Source organism: Schistocerca americana, chromosome 2, assembly GCF_021461395.2.
Source record: "Schistocerca americana isolate TAMUIC-IGC-003095 chromosome 2, iqSchAmer2.1, whole genome shotgun sequence".
Classification (NCBI taxonomy): Eukaryota; Metazoa; Arthropoda; class Insecta; order Orthoptera; family Acrididae; genus Schistocerca; species Schistocerca americana.
Window position 1 is genome coordinate 635,069,088 of NC_060120.1, and position 23,515 is coordinate 635,092,602.

Sequence of the window (23,515 nt, forward strand, 5' to 3'; positions counted from 1 at the left end):
TAAAGAAACATAATTCCCAGAGAATTACATCAAAGTATGATCCTACTTAATAGCTTCTTCCTGAAATAAACATTTTTATGAGGAGAAAGAAGAAACAGTGGCTTGGTAACCAATGCAAGTCTCTTGTTCATATTTATTTAATTACGTGGCACAAGACTTCATTGGTCTATGAAAAAAATATTAAGTACAAGTACAGAAAATATGTTCACCATATTACACTATTGACAAGATATAAAATACTTTGAAGTACATAGTGATATACACTGAGGCTACTGTGTTCAAGAATTGTAGAAATACCCCACATGCTACTCATTAAAAAATCATTTAATATTTCAATGTTTACGAAGCACATGTATTATATGACAAGAGAAATATTTATCATAGTTTCACTTACTTTAAGTACACTGTTGCACCATATCACTCCAAAAATTAGACATAAATATTTAGTGTTCATTTTGAACTAGTTTTATGAAGTCAGTTCTTATTGGCACCCATTAATTGTATTTGACCTTACAGACATACACAGCAAATTTCAGTCTCCACATATATCTGAAATGACAGTAAAAGGTATTTAAAGAAGGAATTATTTAATCAAAAAAAGACTGGCAAAGGAGTGTACATTGTTAAATAAAGTTTGCATAAGCAACGTAAAAAGCTTTCAAAATGCTTAAACCTGAATTCTTACAGTTACTTACATTCAACTCTTTGTCCCCCAAAGATCATCTGGGGCAATGTTAAGCACAACCAGACCAGCTGAAAATTGCAACTGTAGTGATAATATTATCTGCAGATTTGCTTAGGTCATGAATTCTCTGTCTTGACTTTGGCATATTGACAACATTATTTGCAGACAAAACATTTTATTTCCAAGGCTTAACATTTGAAACTGGGTAGAAGATGTAGGGGGGAGGGGGGGACAGACTACCATTGAATATTTTAACAACAGACAGCATTTACTTATTATAATGAAAACAACTGCAAAAAGTTTTAAATTTTCAGATGGTAATTAACTGAACTTTGTGATTTGTCACAGTATGACCAGATGAAAGTAATGATGAACTGCACAACAAGAAAGCCTGTATTACAAGAATTTGATGAATCTGACTATGGGAAAGTGATTACTAGACATTTATGTGAGGTGATGTTTGGTAGAAATGTCTGTTACTATTACAGAGCAAGCATATTCCTCCAAGTCTGCCAATTAAAACCAAAGATAAAGTAGTATTTTATTTTCAGGAATGGACTGCTCAAAACATTTACCTAATTTGGCTTGGAATTGTGTTAGTGACAGATATAAGATCCACTGTGCAAGTGCAGATGGGATGATCAAAATAATCATTAGGTACTGGTAACAAAAGATTATATTTGTAGCAGTTATCTTCACAGCATCATTAAACCACTAATTAAAGATGTATTCCATATATTCCAGTATCTATTACATGACAACCATAGCAACGAGAAATATCAGTGTAGCTATAAAACCAGATAGCATCTACCCGAGTAATTTACACATACCATGATTTTCACTTCTGCTGTTTCTAGCACAATGAAGAAAAAACCAAGGCACTTCTTTAGGATTATTTAATTTCTGTGTCCTTATGTAGCAAGGTTTTTAAGTGCCCAGATCCTGCATATCCTAGACCTGCTGTCAGCACTATCAGCTATGAATGAAGTATCATGGAAATTTATTTGGAACTATATGCATACTTATAAAGCTTGACATTTGTTGAAAACATAAAACAAGAAAATTTTTGCTTTCAAACTGCATCCATCCTTTAATAAATACAAGGCATATTCAAAAATCAAGGGCCATTTGGTAATCAAATATTTATTTACTTGTTTGTTATAAAAAGCTTTATTGATGGTTTTACTTCCCTACAAACCCACTTTTGTTTTCACAAAATCATCATTTGTTTACAAGTACTTTTGATAATATCTAATTAGCTTCTTAAAGACCTCTGCATAGAGGTTCTCTGCTGGAGGATCGAACCAGTTGACAATGGTGGTCTTAAGTTTCTTGTCATCTTCATGCCATTGTCCTCCATGCCAAGGTTTCACTTGCAAAGAGAGGTAATAGTCAATGGGTGTGAATTTGATGGGTGCCAAGAAGTTGCCAAAACACTGTTCAGATTGATACCCGATATGGGCAACAGTGTGTCGATGGCAAAAGCTTCCACAGGATTTTGAGAAGAAACTTCAAGAATTTCAGTGGTATGTTGTCACACTTCAGAAAGAGAAGAATTTTTCAATGGGCCAAATAGGCAATGCTGATGAGACTCCAGTTTGGTTTGATATGACACATAATTACAAGATTGACAATAAGGGTAGAAAAGAAGTTACAATCAAAACATCTGGGTGTGAAAAACAGGACATAACAGTAATGGTGACAATCACAGCAGAAGGGAACAAACTTCCCCCTTTTTTAATCTTTAAGCGAGAAACAAGCCCTGAGACTCCAAAAAATGAAAAGCTATTCCCTGATGATGTCATTGTTTGGAATCAAGAGAATGGATGGGTAACTGAAACTCTGATACTTCACTGGCTCTGACACAGGTGGGAACTCTGTCCAGGTGGGCTTTCCAAGCAACCATTAATGGTTTGTCTTGATGCATTTTGTTGTCATCTCACTGATGACATAAAAAAGAAGATCCACAGCTTACCCAGTGACCTTGTTATTATTACTGGAGGAAATACTTCTGTATTACAACCCCTGGACATATGTATACATAAACCTTTCAAAGGTTACGTTCAGGAACAACATGAAAAATGGTTTTGCAAAGCAAATCACAAACTGAGTCTGACAGGAAAAATTAAATGAGTTGTACCCTACATTAATCTGTACTGGGTTTTGGTTGCCTGGAAATGCATTGAAGCACCAATGATCATAAAATCATTCAAGAAATGCTGTATTTCAAATACTCTGGATGCCAGTGAAAATGATGTGCTCTGGAATGACACCGAAGATGGCAGGGAAGGAGGAAATGAATCTATTTCTGATGTAGATACTTCTGAGGATTCCAGTAACGATGACATTAGTGAATAATGATGAGTAACGCTTGTAATTTACAGTATGTTTCTTTGTATGCCACGTAGGTAATCAAGTTAGATGTTCTGTTTTAATAATGAAAATGTCACTTATTACCATAATAAGTAACCTAAAAATAAATTATTGTTGATTTTTATAGTTCATGTATACTTCACTATTGTTTGAAGTAAAGTTAGTGCTATAAAACAAATGTCAACAATACTAAAATATCCTACCAGCGATGTGCCAAAATTCCTTTTCTTTTATTAATCTAATTTTTAAAACTGGGGTGCGCATTACATTCGATGGTGCATTAGATTCATGTAAATACGGTAATCATGTAAGTAGTGATGTATCCAGCACAAGAAAATGCATCAGTCAGAGCACCAATCATGAATCAGACCATAGAAGTTTGGTTCACCTGTGGCATAATTTCATTGGTCTGGATCCTGGTCCTGCAAGCCCATCCTTCATCTTGCACAACTGTATGCATACTTTTATAGTCTCATCACCATTATACAACCTTCCTTTCACTCATTGCCATAGGCAAATAAACTAACATCTCTCCAGATAAATTTGCGCAGTTTTAGATCTCATTTGCCTTTACCTACATTCAAATGACAGCAGAATCAAAACAATGATTTGTGTGGCTTCATAAACAGTCAATACATGGCATTGCATATTTTGTTTTGAATTGTCAACATTTAAATATTTACATTTTGAATGCCCTGTATATATAAAATATACATTAGTTGCTTCCCATTTAATGGATTCCATTGCTTGAAATATGGGGGGATGATAAGGAGTTTCATTTAGGAAAGACTGTCTGTCAAGTATATGTTACTACATGAGCTATGGGAACGTTTGCATTATATATCTTATTCTGAAAGATATACATCTACAGCTACACTCTGCCAACCAACATGAGCTGCATGGCAGAAGGTACATTCCACTGTATCAGTTTTTAGGGTTTCTACCTGGTCCTTTCATATATGGAGCACAGGAAGAAAGATGCTGGTGTATATGAATTAATTATTCTAATCTTATTATCATGATTCCTTTGTGATCAACACATAGGGGATTGTAGTATATTCCTAGAAGCATCATTTAATGCCAGCTCTTGAAACTTTGTTAGTAAATTTTTTCTCAGGGTGGTTTACATCTATCTTCAAGAGTTTCTTCAGTATCTCTGTGATGCTCTCACATGGAGAAAACAAACCTGTGACATCCATGCTGCCCTTCTCTGTATATGTTCAATATCCCCCGTTAGTCCTATTTGGTATAGGTAGCCTACCACACACTTGAGAAATATTCTATAACACATCACACAAGTGATTTGTAAGCAATCTCCTTTGTAGACTGATTGCACTTTCCCTGTATTCTACCAATAAACTGATGTTTACCACTGGCTTTACCCATGACTGAACCTATATGTTCGTTCCATTTCATAACCCTACAAAGTGTTACACCCAGGTATCTCTATGAGTTGGCCAATTCCAATAGTGACTCATATTATAATCATAGGACAGTGTGATTTATTTATTTATTTTTGTTTTTGAAGTGCACAATTTTACATTTCTGAACATTTAAAGCAAGTTGCTAATAGTTGCTAATCTCTGCACCACTTTGAAATGTTATCGAGATCTTTCAGACAGTACTATATCACAGATAACTGCATCATCTGCAAAGAGTCTGAGGTTATTGTCAATATTGTCTGCAAGATCATTGACATACAACATGAACAACAAGGGTCCCAACACACTTCGCTGGGGCACACCTGAAGTTACTTCTATATCTGGAATCATTCTCCATCCAAGATAACATGCTGTGTCCTCCCTAGCAAAAAATCCTCAATCCAGTCAAAAATGTCACTTCATACCCCATATGACTGTGCTATTGACAATAAGCACAGTGTGGTACTGAGTCAAATGCTTTTCATAAATCAAGAAATACTGCATCTACTTGACTGCCTTGATCCAAAGCTTTCAGTATGTCAAGTGAGCAAAATGTGAGTTGGGTTTCTCATGATTGATGTTTTCAGAATCCATGCTGGTTGGCTCTGAGGAGGTCATTCTGTTCAACATACCTCATTATGTAACTCTCCAGGTGCTTTGGGATAAAGCTTCTTGGTGACCTGTTCAGGTTGCTGAAGGAGACAGGTCTACCTGAACAGGTCAGCAAGAAGCCTTATCCCAAAGCACCTGTACCACCCAGACTCTATGGACTCCCCAAGGTCCATAAGGAGGGGGTCCCTCTTCGACCTATTGTCAGTAAGTAACATCGGCGCAGCGACATACCTCACTGCACTATACCTGAAGAAGATATTGGCACCATATGTGGGCAAATGTGCACACCACATTCGGAACTCGGAGGACTTCCTACAACGGCTAAGGCAGCTACACATAGTGGACTCTGACATCATGGTCAGTTTCGATGTGGTGTCGTTCTTCACACGAGTGCCACTCACCGATTCACTCAATATCATTGGAGAGAAGTTCGATGGTGCCCTGCTCGACCTGTTCAAGCGTGTACTGACCTCAACATATTTTCTTTATGGGGGTCAATTTTATGAGCAAACGGAAGGAGTGGCAATGGGCAGCCCTTTATCACCAGTGGTAGCCAACCTTTTCATGGAAAGGTACGAAGAGGAGGCACTTGCATCAGCCACTTACCAACCCAAGTGCTTTCTTAGGTATGTCGATGACACTTTTGTCATTTGGCCCCATGGTAGGGAGCAGCTAGATGACTTTTTGGAACATCTAAATTCAAGCCACCCAAGTATAAAATTTACTATGGAGCTAGAGAAGGATGGACAACTCCCATTCCTGGATGTCCTGGTCAAGAGGAAGGCAGATGGCACTTTGGGGCACAGTGTGTATCGTAAGCCCACCCACACTGACTTATACCTTCAAGCCAGTAGCTGCCGGCACAGAAGAATGGAGTCTTGAAAACATTAGTTCACAGGGCTCGAGCTCTGTCAGATATGGAAAGTCTGGCCACAGAGATAGAACATCTACAGCTGGTGTTCAGCAGAAATGGATACTCCTCCATGGACATCCAAAGGGCACTTTGTACTACCAGTCAACCACAGGGTACACAAGAGGAGCCAGAGGAGGCGAAGAAGGTGGCATACCTGCCATATGCTGGACCTATTTCTGCAAAGATCAGCAGAATTCTTTCAAAATATGATATAAAGAGTATCTTCTGTCCACCCTCCAAAATTGAGACCATGCTAGGGAGTGTGAAGGACGACCCGGGGCTACATAAACCAGGCATTTACAACATCCCGTGCCAGTGTGGAAAGTCATACATTGGCCAGACAACCAGGACGGTGGACGTCAGGTGCAAAGAACACCAGAGGCACACCAGGCAACAAAATCTCCCATAGCAGAGCACTGTCCACAGCTCGGCCACTCAATCGACTATAACAACACCAAAATGGTGACACAGACGCCAAGATTTTGGGACAGTGTAATAAAGGAGGCCATCGAGATCAAGGTCACAGACAACCTAATAAACCGAGACAGTGGTTACCAGCTCAGCTCGGCGTGGAGTCCAGCTCTGGAGCTTATCAGGACTCAACGAAATGAACCAACAAACTCCTCAAGAAGTAGTAACACTGCAGGAGTAGCGCCAGACGGGTGCGGACCGTGTATGGAGCGCCCAACAAAGGACAGGCCTCAGAGAGCTGCCACAGATGGAGACCAAGTCGAGCGCAGACGTCCGAGGCAGCACTGGGGAAGAAACAACACCTTACAAGCAGTGCCAGATGGGCGCAGACCACGAACAGAGCCCCCGATGCGATACGGGCTTCAGACAGTTGCCACAACTGCAAATGGTGGACTAGGCGTGCGCGGACGTCCATCAGAGCACCAGGGAAGTGCCAACATCTCGGGAGCAGCACCAAGCGGACGCGGACCACGAATGGAATGCCACATGCGGGTCCAGCCCCAGACAATGCCACGACCACAGATGGTGGATGAGCCGGGCGCGGACATCTGTGGGAGCACCAGGGAGGGGTAAAAACCTCAGGAGCAGCACCTGGTGGGTGTGGACCGCGAACGGAACGCCCGACACGGGACAGGCCTCAGAGAGCTGCCACAGATGGCGCCCAAGTCGGGCGCAGACATCCGAGGGAACACCGGGGAAGAGACAACACCTTACAAGCAGTGCCAGGTGGGCGCGGATGGCAAAGAGAACACCCAGCGCCCTCTGGGCATAAATACTGGACAAGATCCTCCAACACAGCAGTCTCAGGTGGCACCTGAAGAAGGCAGTGAGTTACGTGGCCGAAATATTGTGCCAGAGCGACACAAACATCCGGCAGTAGACCCGATTACTCCACATGTCATACCTCATTATGTTTGAGCTCAGAATAAGTATCAATTTCAAAGATATTGGACGGTAGTTTTGTGGATCACTTCGAGTACTCTTCTTCTTGATGGGTGTGACCTTTGCCTTTTCCCACGAACTGGGCACAGTTTTTTGTTTGAGGGATCTATGACACATTATAGTTACAAGAGGAGCTAACTCAGCCACAAATTCAGTATAGAATCTGACATAGATTCCATTGGGCCCTGGAGGTTTGTTCAATTTTTTTGATTTCAGCTGTTTCTCAACACCACTGACACTAATACTTAATTCATTCATCATTTCAGTGGTACGAGGGGTAAATTGGGACAATTCTTCTGGGTTTTCGTTTATAAAGGAACATTTGAAAACAGGATTAAGCATTTCAGCTCTTGCTTTGATACCTCAGTTATAGTTCCTGTCTCATTTTCTAGGGACTGGGCACTAATTTTGACGCCATTAACAGCCTTTACATATAGCCAGAATTTATTTGGGTCTTGTGAAAGATCATCTGACAATTTTTTGCAATGGTAGTCACTGAAGGCATCACACATTGCACTCTTGACAGCCAAATGTGTTTCATTCAGCGTCTCTCTATCTATAACCCTAAGCTTTGTTTTACACCTATTACATAGTAATCTCTTTTTCTTTAGAAATTTCTTTACAGTGACTGTATACCACGGAGGTTCCCTCTCATTATGAACTGTTCTACAAGGTACATATCTATCTAAAGCATCGTCAACTATTTTGTTTAAACTTGAGCCAGAATTCCTCTGCATGCTCCTGCCCTGTGTTGAAATTTTCATGTTCCTCACTGAGATATGAGACTATTGATTTTTTTTATTTAGTTTACTGAACATATATATGTGCCTGCTTGTTTTAGTTGTCCTTTGCTCTTTGGTAATCATTGTTGCCACTACTGCCTCATGGTCACTGATACCAGATTCAATGTGCATGTCCTCAAAAGAAGTCAGGTCTATTTGTTGCCATTAGATCCAGTATATGTCTGTCACAAGTGGGATTCCTAACTATCTGTTTGAGACAGTTTTCATAAAATACATTTAGTAATATTTCACACGATGTCTTATCACATCCACTACTAATAAAACTATAATAATTCCAATTAATTGTTGGACAATTAAAGTCTTCGCCAACAATTACAGCATGATTGGAGAACTTAGGTACAAGTGAACTGAGGTTTTCTTTTACGTTTCTGGTTACATCAAGAGATGAGTCTGGTGGGTAACATAAGAATCCAATCATCATTTTATGCTGCCCGTGATACTGATTCTGGCCCATACAATCTCACATGCAGCTTCAATTCTGAATGAAAAGCTTCATATAAGCTAATGAAGAAACTGCCTTATGTGTACCAGGATTCATCAAGCCAGGTGCATCACTTACTGAAATTCATGAGGTTGCGAAGTTATTAGAAGTCACTAAGTTAACTTCTGGGGGGTTTCACTGCATTGCCAAGCAGCATGAATGATGTTACAAAAACAAAATGCCTACAGCTTGTCAAGAATTAACAAAACATCTGAGCCTCCTATGTCACACCAATGTACTACTATTTATCATTCCACATTGACATGATTTACCAAGCAGTTCTGTGTAACCAAGGAAATTAGTGCTACATACAAACACTATGAGAAAATATGTAAACTCTTCAAAAAAAAAAGGTATTACAGATATAATTTGCAAGGGCCACAGATTTTATAAAACACAGAGTTTACAGCTAACAGGGCTATGGAAGATATTGTTAGCTAATTTAGTGCAACACCAAAATGTATAAATGAAATAGTCTTGTTTTTCAGCATAATCATTATGCAGAAGCTCATGTACTTCCTGTTTTAGAGTAAACTGTTACTGTACTTGATCAGAAAAAATCAAACATGTAATTTGCAAAGGTACAAGAACAAAAAATACAAAATTACAATGAAAGGACAGTACCTCACTGTAAGAAAAATAAGACAATTCTACTTCATATTCATGAGCAATCACTTAAGGATGGCTTCACCAAACCAACTGTAGCATACTCTATATCAGGGGTGCAGACTTGTTAGTACCATAGGCTGAAAATCCCTCACTGTGATTGTGTAAGGGCCGCAAGTTAAAAAATAACATGGTGTGAGAGAGCTTATCATTCCAAATTGGGATCCCCATGCCTGAATGCTCCCTAGACTGGGAACAAAAGAATTAAGTTCCACAATGCCCTGAACTATCCTTTACACAAGGGACTGGTAGATGAGAAAATAAAAATTACGAGAATGAATGCCAAAGGACAGGCTGCCATCAGATCAATGGTACACCGCATGTGGGTTGTGGGCTGCAGTCTGTGCAAACCTGCTCTACATTAATGAACACTGGCTAAACAGTAAACAGTGCAGGTACAGAGTGGTCCATCCTATATGGATACCCACTGATCAATGGTTAGAACAAGCACTGCACAAGGGTATCAATCGATGTTAGAGATGATCTATACATTACATACTCATAAAGGAGTGGTCCAATGCAACATGTCAAAACCTACCCTGAAATTTTTGATACAGGAAGAATACACCAAAAGAAACGCAGTCCCAGAATTTTAGCTGCTACACTGCACTGCAAGTATTTTTTTAAAAAGTGTTTTAAATAATCAAATTTATAGTTTCCAGGAGCTGGAGAGTTGCCCGTCCCTACCATAGCTGTAGCAGACACTGTATGTGCAACACGACAGGCACACGTCTTTGCCTGACAGCACATAGGTAAACAGATAATATGGCACAACACTACTGTAATTTTGAAAGTGAACTTTAGTTTCTGTGAGTTGTTTCACTGCCACAACTGTTCACAGTTACTGTTAACTCAAATTTTCAATTTCATTTAATCTCCTTAATATTTAGCAGTTGCATCTGCAGTATCGCTAGGTGTTAACATTGGAGATAAAACTGAATTAATTTTCTTTGTGTTTTCTTGGTGTATGCTTGTTAACAGCAAAAATCTTTGTGCAGGTTTCAGAGTTTACCAGTAATGTAAAATCCACTTAATGTTTCCAACTTTGCAAAGATGAATATGATGAACATAGCATGCAATTGAAATCAGCTACTTCTCCTAAAGACCTACATATGTCTTATTGCTTACTTAATTTCTTGGATATTCATTCAAATGATGTTGATATTTCATCAGAAATTGTGGAAACATTGAAGAAACAGGAAATAGCTCTGACAATTCCATGAATTGTGGGTCAAATGGTGACTGTTGTGCTAACTGCAAGTAAGAAGAAAATCATTGATTTCTTGGCATTTTTGACCTGATTAACCAGATTAAGGAAATCATACAGAACAGGAAGTCACAAAATTACAAAGTTTGCTTCAAGTAAATGTGGTGAGTTGTTATCAACATATACATATTATTACATTTTCATAAGAACCATGCAAGAGGAATTGTTATAAAATATTTCACATAAACAAATTAAAAGTCCTGATTGATGGAAGTCACCTATAACATCATACACTACTGTGATATTCTTTCCTCTGCTGGTCACTTGTGTAACAATTGCATTTGCAACAATTTAGATGTTAATATGAACTGCAACTTACTCAAAAAATTATTGATTTGAGATATTTTTCGTGTGGTGTAAGTGCATAAAATTTGCATGTGTGCACTTTGGACTTTGCACTGTGTGGCACTAGGTACTCTACACCTGCTTATTTGAAAAATCATGTGCTAGGCAGGAAGGACTGTACAAATTACTATTATAACTGGTTCAATATGCAGGAAACTGAGTAATTATAAAATTTATTAAAAATCACTTGCATTGCACCTTGGCAGCTAAATTTGGACAGTTTCTTTTCCTTCAGAGTATTCTTCAAAATAGAAAATAAACACAAACTCAGTGAAGTTATTTTGTTGGCTCACACACACTGTGGGGAAGATGCCTTTCTTGGAAGAATGCTATAGCTACCATACAGGGTAACTAAGAATAAATTTATCCTCCAGCAGTGTGGAACAGTGTGTCAAATCACTCACACATACATACATTTCATTTTTGCACAGATTTACATATATTCTGTCCACATGCGGTTACTTGTGTTAGTATTATAAGTAACTCACATGCACATTTTGACTAGACTTAGTGATGCAAATTTAAATGTCTCTCATGCAGAGTTTAGGTAGTTTATTAAAACTTTCGAAAGTAAGTTTAAAACTTTCTTTATATTAGCATTTATTTATGTATTAGAACAGGTTACAAAACTTCAGTGCTCTTGTTCCAAGTTATTCTCTGCATTTGTGTAAATCTTTCTGTCAAACCGGGTGTGACAAATGTGGTGGCTGCCATAGAAATCTGAAGAAGGGAACATTCTGCAAAGACTCTAGGTTATGGTTTCATTGAAGCAAATGTAGCAGCAAGAAAATGGGGAAGATGAAGAACCTCTTCCATGGCAATGCAGGTTATGTAGAAAGGACAGAAAAATCACTGAACTGGAGGCAAAAATTTGTGCCCTTAAGGCTGAATTAGAAAATGTGAATTTGGAATTACGTAGGCTAAGGGAGGATAAAGAGATGGGTGCTGGGAAAAGGTAGCAAGCAAAGAGTGAAAAAGGGAAACTGGAAAAACTTTCTATATTCAGTTAGTAAATCAGTGTGGCTCACTATCTGAAGTAGTGGAGGAAGGGCTTCATCCAGATGTAGTTGAATGTAGGTTGAAACAGAATATTAGCTTAAAAAAAGACAGGTAGGAATGAAATCAGATTAAGAAAAGAAGAATTCTGCTTTCGGTAGCAGTCATGGGAGGCATGTAAACCAGCAGCTTCAGGAGAAATTAGGTGCAGCATACCAGGTCACAAGTTTTGTGAAACCAAGTGCTAGCCTTAGCCATGTAACAGAAAATGTAGGTCAGCTACGCAGGGACTCTGAGAAGGAAGATCAGGTAATTATAGTTGGGGGAGTAGGAAACAGCCTGGCTATGAATCCAAGATTTAGTATTAGAAGTGAACTGTATAGAATATGAGCAGAAAGTGGGCTCACAAATGTGGGTTTGTGGAGGTCTTTCAGCACCATGATCAGCCCTGGGTAAACACTGCTGTAAGGCATGTTGAAACTGAGCTGAACAGGATGCTCGCAAAATCTCACATAACTGTTGTTCTAGTTGATGTGATTGGTAGGTGGCGATACACTTCACATGCCTGCATCTAAATAGGAAGGGGAAAGATAACTTCTTTATTAGCAGATACTGCAAGGGGGCCAGAGTCACACAATGGATGATCCCTGTGTTTAATGGGACCAGGCAGATAAGTTTTTTAGGTTGAAGCCAAAGTCCAGAGAGGCAACAATCAAGAAAAATAGAATAAAAGATGCTTCATGTACACTAAATAGGGATATGGCTAAGGGTAGTATAAACTTACTTCATCAAAATATCAGATAAAAAAAAAGGTAGATGCACTGTTAGTGTGTTCAGATGATCTCAAAAATAAGGACAGGATTGATATACTTTGTCTGTCTGAACACCAAGTAACTATGGGGATGGAAAGTGTCAGTATAAATGGGTATAATTTAGTTTCTTACACTTGCAGATCTAGTATGGATACAGAAGGAGTTGCCATTTACACAAAACAAGGGTGTAAACACAAAACTGTAGAAGCAAGAAAATTTTGTGTCGATCAGCACTTTCCAGTTTATGCATGTGAACTACAGCTAGATAATGTAGTGTTGATATTAGCAACAGTGTACAGGACCCCATTAGGAGATTGGGAGCAATTCCTAAAAAAGTTTGACTCCCTATTATGCTGTATGCCATACACAAAGGAGAAGTTATTAATAGGTCGTGATTTCAATGTAAAATTCCTATGCATTTTGATAGGAGCTAGAAGTGTTATTAATGACATATAACTTAGAATTGGTGATCAGTTTCCCTACACATATAACTCAAGACACTAGTAGTATAATAGATAATGTATTTGTACAGCAAGAGGATGTAAAAGTAACACATGCTGTCTGTGTGATAAATGGATCATCAGACCATGATGCAAAATTGATTAACTTACAAAACCTAGCAGGATGCACAGTTCAGAAACCATTAAGTAAGAGTGTAAGGCTGCTCATCCCAGTATCTAAAGAGCACTTCAAAGAAAGTTTAAGAAATGTTAATTGGGGAGATGTATATAGTGAGCCAAATGCTGATGATAAATACAAAATATTTCTTGATACATTTATATTCCTTTTTGAACATTGTTGCCCAAAAAAATTACTAAGTGCAACACCAAACAGTTTTCAAAGAAACCTTGAATTACAACAGGTATTAAAGTGTCTTCAGAAAGAAAAAGAAAACTGTGCTGTTTGAGGCTTTCCTGCTGCTGCATCTGCTTGATAGGTTCCCGGGAATTACGCCGGATAATATTGTAGAAACCGCACAATATTTCAGCGAGACAACTGCCCGCCATCTTCAGGTGCTACTTTCGCGTCGCTGAGAAGCTCGTTAATTTATATGCTGGCTTCCTAGAACAGCGCAGGTGCCAGCGGGGCATAACGTCATCGAAGACCAATCGTAGCCAGCATCAAATACCAGAGCCCTCTGCTGGAGAAATGGGTCGCAGTGTGCTGAAGCACGCCACGGCATGGGAAAATGTTGCTGGGAGCAATGGACCCCGTTCACGTGCGCGATGTGTTAGCACACAATTTAAGCATCTGCACTAAGGCTTCCCATCTGCGTTAATTCAGTACAGTTGCTAATCTGCAGCTGACAATTCCTTAGTGCCACCAAGGCTGGCTCCCAGGCTTTGTTCAGGTGAAACCCCGTGTCTCTGTTTATTAGGTCACTGCTTATATGTATTTCAACTGCCTCTTTGATGATGGAGTCCCAGTATGTGGAAGCATGCAAGAGGATCTTGGTTTCTTCATAATTCATGCCATGTCCCATGTCAAGGCAGTGTTCAGCAACCGCAGATTTCTCTGGCTGACCCAACCTCATGTGACGTTTATGTTCATCGCATCTGTCTTTAACTGTACTACACGTCTGGCCAATATAAGACTTCCCACATAGGCACGCGATTTTGTATATTCCTGGTCTCCTCAGGCTGAGGTTGTCTTTAACAGTGTCTTCTATTTAAAATGGAGTGCAAATTATTCAGACTATATTCACTCATTGTTTGATAAAAAGAGCTCTCAGCAATCTCCAACAAACTATAAACTTAATTTCAAAACTTTTCTAAATTTTTTCTTGTTTACTTGTTTAATGTCAAATATTTAACACCTTCACTCATTTGTAAGGTAACTGGATGTTTGAAGCAGTGAATTCATTTCTTTTAAATATCAAGGGATTGTTGGTATTCCAGAATGAACAAGTATTAAGATGCAATTCTGCCTAGGTTGCACTACTATAAGTTTGTATCCCTGATTTTTCTGATTGAAAAATGTTTAATTTTTCTAAAATAACATTTTAGTTTATGAATTATTCAAATTATAAAAATTAACTTTCTAGAAGATTCTTTGTAGGCTTTTGAATTCCAATCCACATTAATATTTCTACTTCATGAAAAAGTAGTTACCATTTGGGCATTTTTTGATTATACATCTTGTATTTAATCAATGTAATTTCACTGACAGATTTGTTTTTGTATTTTTTACGTTCTGCTATATTTTATGTTAAGATGTAAAATGTAACAGCATTGCATTTTAACAATTTTTAATTCCTGTGCTATGCATGTCTTTACATAAGCATCACACACAAAGCCACAATCATTTTGGTACCTCCTATACCATGGCGACCTCCTTTTGGCTGATGTAGTGCAGTAACTCAATGTGGCATGGACTCAGTGAGTCTTTGGAAGTCCCTGGCAGAAATACTGAGCCATGCTGCCTCTATAGTCATTCATAACTGCAAAAGTGTTGCCACTGCAGGTTTTAATGCATGACTGACCTCTCAATTATGTCTCATAAATGTTCAATGGGATACATGTCGAGGGAGCTGGGTGGCCAAATCATTCGCTCGAATTTTCCAGAATGTTCTTCAAATCAATTATGATCGGTTGTGGCCCAGTGACACTGCACATTGCCATCCATAAAGATTTCATCAACAGTTGGATTCAAATGATCTCCAAGTGGCCAAACATAACCACTTCCAGTCAATGATTGGGTCAGCTGGACCATACTATACAGTCCATTCCATGTAAACACATTCCAAACCATTATGGAGCCACCACCAGCTTTCACAGTGTTTTGTTGACAACTTGGGTGCATGACGTTTTGGGGTCTGCACCAAACTTGAACCTTACCATCTGCTCTTACCAGCTGAAATCAGGACTTATCTGACCAGTACACAGTTATCCACTCATCTAGGGTCCAACCAATGAGCCCAGGAGAGGCACTGCAGGTGATGCTATGCTGTTAGCAAAGATATTCATATTGGTTGTCTGCTGCCATAGACCATTAACGCCAAATTTCGCTGCCCTGTCCTAACAGATATGTTTATCGTATGGACTTCTGGGGTTATTTCATGCAGTGGTAGTCGTCTGTTAGCAGTGACAACTCTATGCAAACATCACTGCTCTCTGTCATTAAGCAAAGGCTGTCAACAACTACACAGCCCATGGTGAGAGACAATACCTGAAATATGGTATTCTCAGCACACTCTTAACGCTGCGAATCTCAGAATATTGAATCTCCTAATGATTTCCAAAACGGAATGTCACATGGGTCTAGCTCCAACTAATATTCCAAGTTCAGTGTCTGTTGATTCCTAACATCTGGCCATAACCTCACAGCAAACCTTTCCAATTGTATCACCTGAGCACAAGTGACACCTCCACCAATTCACTGCCCTTTTATATCTTGTGTACTTGACACTACCTCTATTTATATATGCGCATATCACTATTCTATGACTTTCGTGACGTCAGTGTAGTTTTTATGGGTTTAGTGACACTGCTTTCAATCAAACCTTGTATATTCTTCCTCCTTCGGTCAACAAAAGTTATTTAGCTCCTTTTCAGCAAAACACATCCACTTCTTTTACTGTCTCATTCCCTAATACACTGAAGTGCCAAAGAAGCTGGTATAGGCATGTGCAGTCAAATAAAGAGATATGTAAACAGGCAGAATACAGTGCAGCAGTTGGCAATGCCTATATAAGCCAACAAGTGTCTGGCACAGCTGATACATTGGTTACTGCTGCTACAATGGCAGGCTACCAAGATTTAATTTGAGTTTGAACATGGTGTTATAATCAGCACATGAACGATAGGACACAACCTCTACGAGATAGAGATGAAATGGGGATTTTCCCTTACAACCTTTTCACACATGTACTGTGAATATCAGGAATATGGTAAAACATAAAATCTGTGACATCACTGCAGTCAGAAGAAGATCCTGCAAGAATGGGGCAAATGACGACTGAAGAGAATCATTCAACGTGACAGAAGTGCAACCCTTCCGCAAATTGCTGCAGATTACAATTCTGGGCCATCAACAAGTGTCAGCATGCAAACCATTCAACGAAACATCATCGCTATGGGCTTTCGGAGCCAAAGGTCCACTCATGTATCTTTGATGACTGCACAACACAAAGCTTTATGCCTCACCTAGGCCTGTCAACACTGACATTGGACTGTTGGTGACTGGAAACATGTTGCCTGGTTGGAAGAGTCTCATTTCAAATTGTATCGAGTGGATGGACGTGTACGGGTATGGAGACAATCTCATGAATCCATGGACCCTGCATGTCAGCAGGGGATTGTGCACGCTTGTGGAGACTCTGTAATGGTGTGGGGCGTGCACAGTTGGAGTGATGTGGGACCCCTGATACATATAGATAAGACTCTTGACAGGTGACACATACGTAAGCATCCTGTCTGATCATTTCCATACATACATGTCCATTGTGTATTCCAATGGACTTGGGCAATTCCAATAGGACAGCGCAACACCCCACACGTCCAGAATTGCTACAAAGTGGCTCCAAGATCACTCTTCTGAGTTGAAACACTTCCGTTAGACACGAAACTCCCCAGACATGAACATTATTGAGCGTAGCTTGGATTCCTTGAAACAAGCTGCTTAGAAGAGATCTCCACCCCCTCATACTCTTATGGATTTATGGACAGCCCTGCAGGGTTCATGGTGTCAGTTCCCTCCAGCACTACTTCAGACATTAGGCGAATCCATGCCACATTGTGTTGCGACACTTCTGCGTGTTTGGGGGGCTCTGCATTATATTAGCCAGGAGTACCAGATTCTTTGGCTCTTCATTGTATAATTCACTCAGCAATACCCGATTTGATTTGACTGCATTCCATTACACTTGTTTTATTTTTGATTATGTTCATGTTATATCCTCTTTCCAAGATGCAGTCCATTCCATTCAGCTCCTCTACCAAGTCCTTAGCCATCACTCACAGAATTACAATGTCAATTGTAATTGGCGTTCCAGCCTGAGATACTGGAGTTGGCTGTCGTGTGTGTATGAGGTATGCTTGCTTGTGTGTGTGTGTGTGTGTGTGTGTGTGTGTGTGTGTGTGTGTGTGTGTGTGTGATTTTCTGTCTTTACTGATGAAGGCTGTGGTGGAGAGCTACAGGCGAGTGTCTTTCAATCATACCTGTACCTGTCTGCAACTTGATGTGTCTTCTTTACAGTAAGTAGCAATCTATCTTTTCCTACATTGATACTCCTACCTGGAGTTTCCATTGTTTGAGAATTAGAATGTCATTAGCAAACCTTAAAATTAATATTAGTCTCACTAAACTTTAATTCCATTTCAAAATTTCTTCTTGGTTTCTTTTACTGCTCTCTTATTGAACAGATTGAATAATATCAGGGATAGGTCACAACCCCAGGTCCTTTGACAATTATAACTCTGGGTTTTGTATAAGCTGAGAATAGTCTTCCACTCCCTGTACTTTATCCCTATTGTTGTTGTTGTTGTTGTTGTTGTTGTTTTCATTGTCGTCTTCATTAAGAAGAATCATTTGATGGAGTTCTCCATGTTAAGTCTACCCCATTTTGAGCCTGTTCTCCCCTAATAACCACTGCAACCTGAATCCATATGAACCTGCTTACTACATTCAACACTTCAACACTTGGTCTGCCACTGCAATTATTAGCACCCACACTTCCCTCCAATATCAAACTGACAATTTCTTGATGCTTCAGAATGTGTCCTATTGACGGTTTATTGTCATAATGAAGTACCCAGATAAACACAGAAACCCCAATTAAAACACCAGCAGAAAATATAAATCCACCTACAATTAATGAGGTCTACAGAGCTTTGAAAGAACTCAAAAACTACAAAGCAAGTGGAGAAGATCAAACGTTTGCTGAACTTTGGAAATATGCAGCAGAACCAGTAAAGATAGCATTACACCAATGCATAGTAAAAATCTGGAATGAAGAGAAATTACCAGAAAATTGGACTACTGCTATAATACATCCATTACATAAGAAAGGAGAAAAATCAAATCCAGACAACTATAGAGGAATTTCCCTTTTGGACTGCACGTATAAGATCATGTCAAGAATACTATACAACCGCTGTAAAGATCAATTAGAACTGGAACTGGGAGAATATCAAGGAGGATTTAGATCCTGGAGAAGCTGCCCAGAACAGATAATCACCTTGAAGTTAGTTATGGATGTCTACAAAAGAAGGCAAAAACAACTAGTCATAACCTTTGTAGATTTCAAAAAGGCGTATGATTGCATCCATAGATTTTCAATGATGAAAATATTAAGGAATTTTGGACTTCATCCTAAATTAATAAAAATGATACAGTTAACCTTAACAAACACCAAATCCAAAGTAAAATTTAGAGGAGAAATATCTGAACCATTTACGATTAAAACAGGGTTGAGACAGGGAGATTGTTTATCACCATTGCTATTCAATTGTGCTCTTGAATATGTAATGAGAGAATGGTACAAGGAAAATCCTATGAATATTAAAATTGGAACTAAGAAAGATAAAATAAACCTAAATTGCTTGGGATTTGCTGATGACCTAGCATTACTAGCTAATAATATTCAGGAAGCCACGAAACAAATAACAAGCTTACAAACTATAGCACAAAAATTAGGACTCCAGATATCATTTGAAAAGACTGAAATAATGGTAATGGATCCACTTGTAATAGATCACATCACAGTGAACAATAGGGAAATTAAAATAGTGAAACAATTTAAATACCTGGGTGAAATTATAACACATTAATTGGACGAGAAACCTGCATGGCGAGCAAGAACTAATAAAATGATAAAAGCTCAAAAACTAACATGGTCTACGTACAATAAAAAATGTCTATCAATTAAAACAAAATTAAAACATTACAAGACGGTGGTTCAACCAGAGGTTACATACAGAAGTGAAACTCTTTTTAAAGTCACCCAGAAAAACAGAATTGACAAAATTTTAAAAGTAGAGAGAAGAATTGCTAGAACATGCATAAATAAGAAATATCAAAAAGCTGGGCAATGGCGGATAGTTCCAAATGAAGTGGTATACAGAGAACTGGAGCCCATCACTGATACTATACGAAAGAAAAGGATCTCTTTTTGTGGTCACATTCTGAGGACACCAGAAACTAGATTATCAAGGAAAATTATTGAGAAACTCTGGAATTTGAAACAACAAGGAGGATGGCTTAAGGATATAAGAGAGGATATGGAAGAACTGGAAATAACTCTGGATGATTTGCAGAACAAAACGCCAAATTTAAACAAGTTGAGGGACACAGAAATAAGATTTAAACCAAAAATTGACAAACGACATACAATGAAAAGGGTATTTACAGATAAGGAACGACGAAAAGCAACGGAACGAATGAAGAGATACTGGGCCACTCGGAAGGGGAAAATACCAAAGAAGAGGACCAGAAATGATTGACTGAAGTGGTCCAATGAGGCCGTAAAAGCAGAAGAAGAAGAAGAAGTACCTAGGAAATAGGCCATTTTGACAAATCTGTTTCACCAGTGTCTTAATGATCAAGCTGGGAAATTGTTGTGTCGATTTAAATACACACTAAGAACCGCAAGGTGTCACAATTGTCAGTAATGTGAACTTGGGTGGTAGCAGTGATAGTGTTTCTACCATTGCAAAATGTGCAGTTTGTGGATAGATAGTTATGACTTTAAACCCCGAAATTGATACCTTCTTTTCATCAAGTTGAGTCATAAAGTTCTCTTCTCCCCTATTCAAACTCCTTATTAGTTGCATGATGTTGCAAAATTTCTTTTGCCTTCATCTCAAAACATGCATTTTTTACATGCATCATGATGACTTTAAACATCCAAAATGATATCTTCTGACAAGTTGGGCCATAAATTTCTTTTCTCCCCTATTCAACCTCCTCATTAGTTACTTGATGTTGCAAAATTTCTTGTGCTTTTATCTCAAAAAATGCATTTTGCAGATACATCATTATGACTTTAAACACACGAATTGATACCTTCTTTTCATCAACTTGAACCATAAATTTCTCTGCTCCCCTATTCAATGTTGCAAAATTTCTTTTGCCTTCATCTCAAAACACATTTTTTTTAGATACATTATTATGACTTCAAACGCCCAAACTGATACTTTCCTTTCATCAAACTGAGCCATAAATTTCTTTTCTCCCCTATTCAAACTACTCATTAATTATATGATCTATCAATCTAATTCTCGTTATTCTGTTCAACTGCTTTTCCAAGTCTTTCATTGTTACAAATAACTTCAGTAAAATGGAAATGACACTCACGTCTCCAAAAGAAGTAGTGTCCATCATAAAATCCTTAAAATCAAAGTATTCTAGTGGTTATGATAACATATCAATGAAGTTAATTAAAGAGTGCTTATACGAGTTGAGTTGTATCTTAAGTTATTTGTGTAATCAATCTCTTACCAGAAGAACACTTCCAGACTGGTTAAAATATGCTGACGTTAAGCCTCTTTACAAGAAGACGGATAAGGAGGTGCCATCAAACTATCAACCAATTTCACTTTTGTCGGCTTTTTCAAAAAGGTTGTGTTCAAGCGTCTTCTTAAGCATCTGACTGCAAACAATATATTGTCCAAGTCACATTAAGGGTTCCTTAATGGTTCTGATACGTAGAAAGCTATTTACACGTATAGTGAGAATGTATTTAGTTCACAGATAACAAATTAGTGGCTACTAGCATTTTCTGTAACCTGTCAAAAGCCTTAGACTGTATGAATCACGGAATTCTCTGACATAAATTCTCCTGAGTAACAGGAAGCAAAGGATGTTGTTGCAAAATATCCGTCAATAAGCAGTCAGTCTTCATCTGAATGGGAATTAGTTACATGTGGCATTCCTCATGGTTCCATCTTGGGTCCATCGCATTTTCTTCTGTACATTAATGACCTCCCATCTGTTACATTGCCAGATGCTAAGTTTGTTTTGTTCACAGATAATACAAACATTGCAATAAGCAGAAAGTCATGTACAGATTTAGAAATGGCTGCTAATTAAAATTGTCATTGACCTTAATAAATGGTTTAAAGCTAAGTCATTGTCAATAAGCTATGCAGTTCTGAATCAGTGAGAAATTTCCTTCTAGCATGTGTATAACATGTGGAGACATGCAGATTGAAGAGGTTAACAGTGTTAAATTTCTGGGATTACAACTCAATAATACATTCGGTTGGGAAGGGCATACCACAGAATCGCTGAAGTGCCTAAATAGGTCTGTATTTGGCGTAAGAATGACTTCAGGTGTAGGAGATATAAACATAAAAAACTTGCATACTTTGTTCATTTTCATTCTATTATGTCATATGGGATCCTATTCTGGGATAACTCAACAAACCAAGCGAAAGTTTATAGTGTGCAAAAGTGTGCAATAAGACTTATTTAAATGATCAGGGTAGTGACAATTATATTCAAATATTATTATTTTTTATGTTATATTCTCTGACTTGTCCCACATACATGGGAAACATCTTATTTTTTGGTCTATGGAATGAAAACTGAATCTAATCTAATCTAATCTAATCGTTATATCTAAAAACAAAGATGATGTGACTTACCAAAAGAAAGCGCTGGCAGGTCAATAGACACACAAACAAACACAAACATACACACAAAATTCAAGCTTTCGCAACCAACGGTTGCTTCATCAGGAAAGAGGGAAGGAGAGGGAAAGACGAAAAGATGTGGGTTTTAAGGGAGAGGGTAAGGAATCGTTCCAATCCCGGGAGCGGAAAGACTCACCTTAGAGGGAAAAAAGGACAGCTATACACTCGCACATACACACATATCCATCCACACATATACAGACACAAGCAGACATATTTAAAGGCAAAGAGTTTGGGCAGAGATGTCAGTCGAGGCGGAAGTGCAGAGGCAAAGATGTTGTTGAATGACAGGTGAGGTATGAGTGGTGGCAACTTGAAATTAGCGGAGATTGAGGCCTGGTGGATAACGGGAAGAGAGGATATATTGAAGGACAAGTTCCCATCTCCGGAGTTCAGATAGGTTGGTGTTAGTGGGAAGTATCCAGATAACCCGGACAGTGTAACACTGTGCCAAGATGTGCTGGCCATGCACCAAGGCATGTTTAGCCACAGGGTGATTCTCATTACCAACAAACACTGTCTGCCTGTGTCCATTCGTGCGAATAGACAGTTTGTTGCTGGTCATTTTCACATAGAATGCGTCACAGTGTAGGCAGGTCAGTTGGTAAATCACGTGGGTGCTATCACACGTGGCTCTGCCTTTGATCGTGTACACCTTCCAGGTCACAGGACTGGAGTAGGTGGTGGTGGGGGGGCCAGAGGGTAGGGAAGGTGGTTTGGGGATTTCATAGGGATGAACTAAGAGGTTACGAAGGTTAGGTGGACGGTGGAAAGACACTCTTGGTGGAGTGGCGAGGATTTCATGAAGGATGAATCTCATTTCAGGGCAGGATTTGAGGAAGTCCTATCCCTGCTGGAGAGCCACATTCAGAGTCTGATCCAGTCCCGGAAAGTATCCTGTCACAAGTGGGGCACTTTTGTGGTTCTTCTGTGGGAGGTTCTGGGTTTGAGGGGATGAGGAAGTGGCTCTGGTTATTTGCTGCTGTACCAGGTCGGGGGGGGGGGGGGGGGGGGGGGGGTAGTTGCGGGATGCGAAAGCTGTTATCAGGTTGTTGGTGTAATGGTGCACGGCTTCCGGACTGGAGCAGATTTG

The 23,515-nt window shown here is 39.0% G+C and overlaps 1 protein-coding gene across 2 annotated transcripts in view; it reads right to left on the minus strand.

Moving 5' to 3' along the window:
* Nucleotides 1-23,515, minus strand: part of LOC124595183 (phenoloxidase 1-like) — a 263,543-nt gene that overhangs the window by 163,925 nt on the left and 76,103 nt on the right. For both annotated transcript variants that reach the window (XM_047133801.1, XM_047133800.1), the window contains exon 2: nt 395-549. In XM_047133801.1, coding sequence (XP_046989757.1) covers nt 395-454 — 60 coding nt within the window. In that variant the 5' untranslated portion in view covers nt 455-549. The remainder of the gene's footprint in view (nt 1-394; nt 550-23,515) is intronic.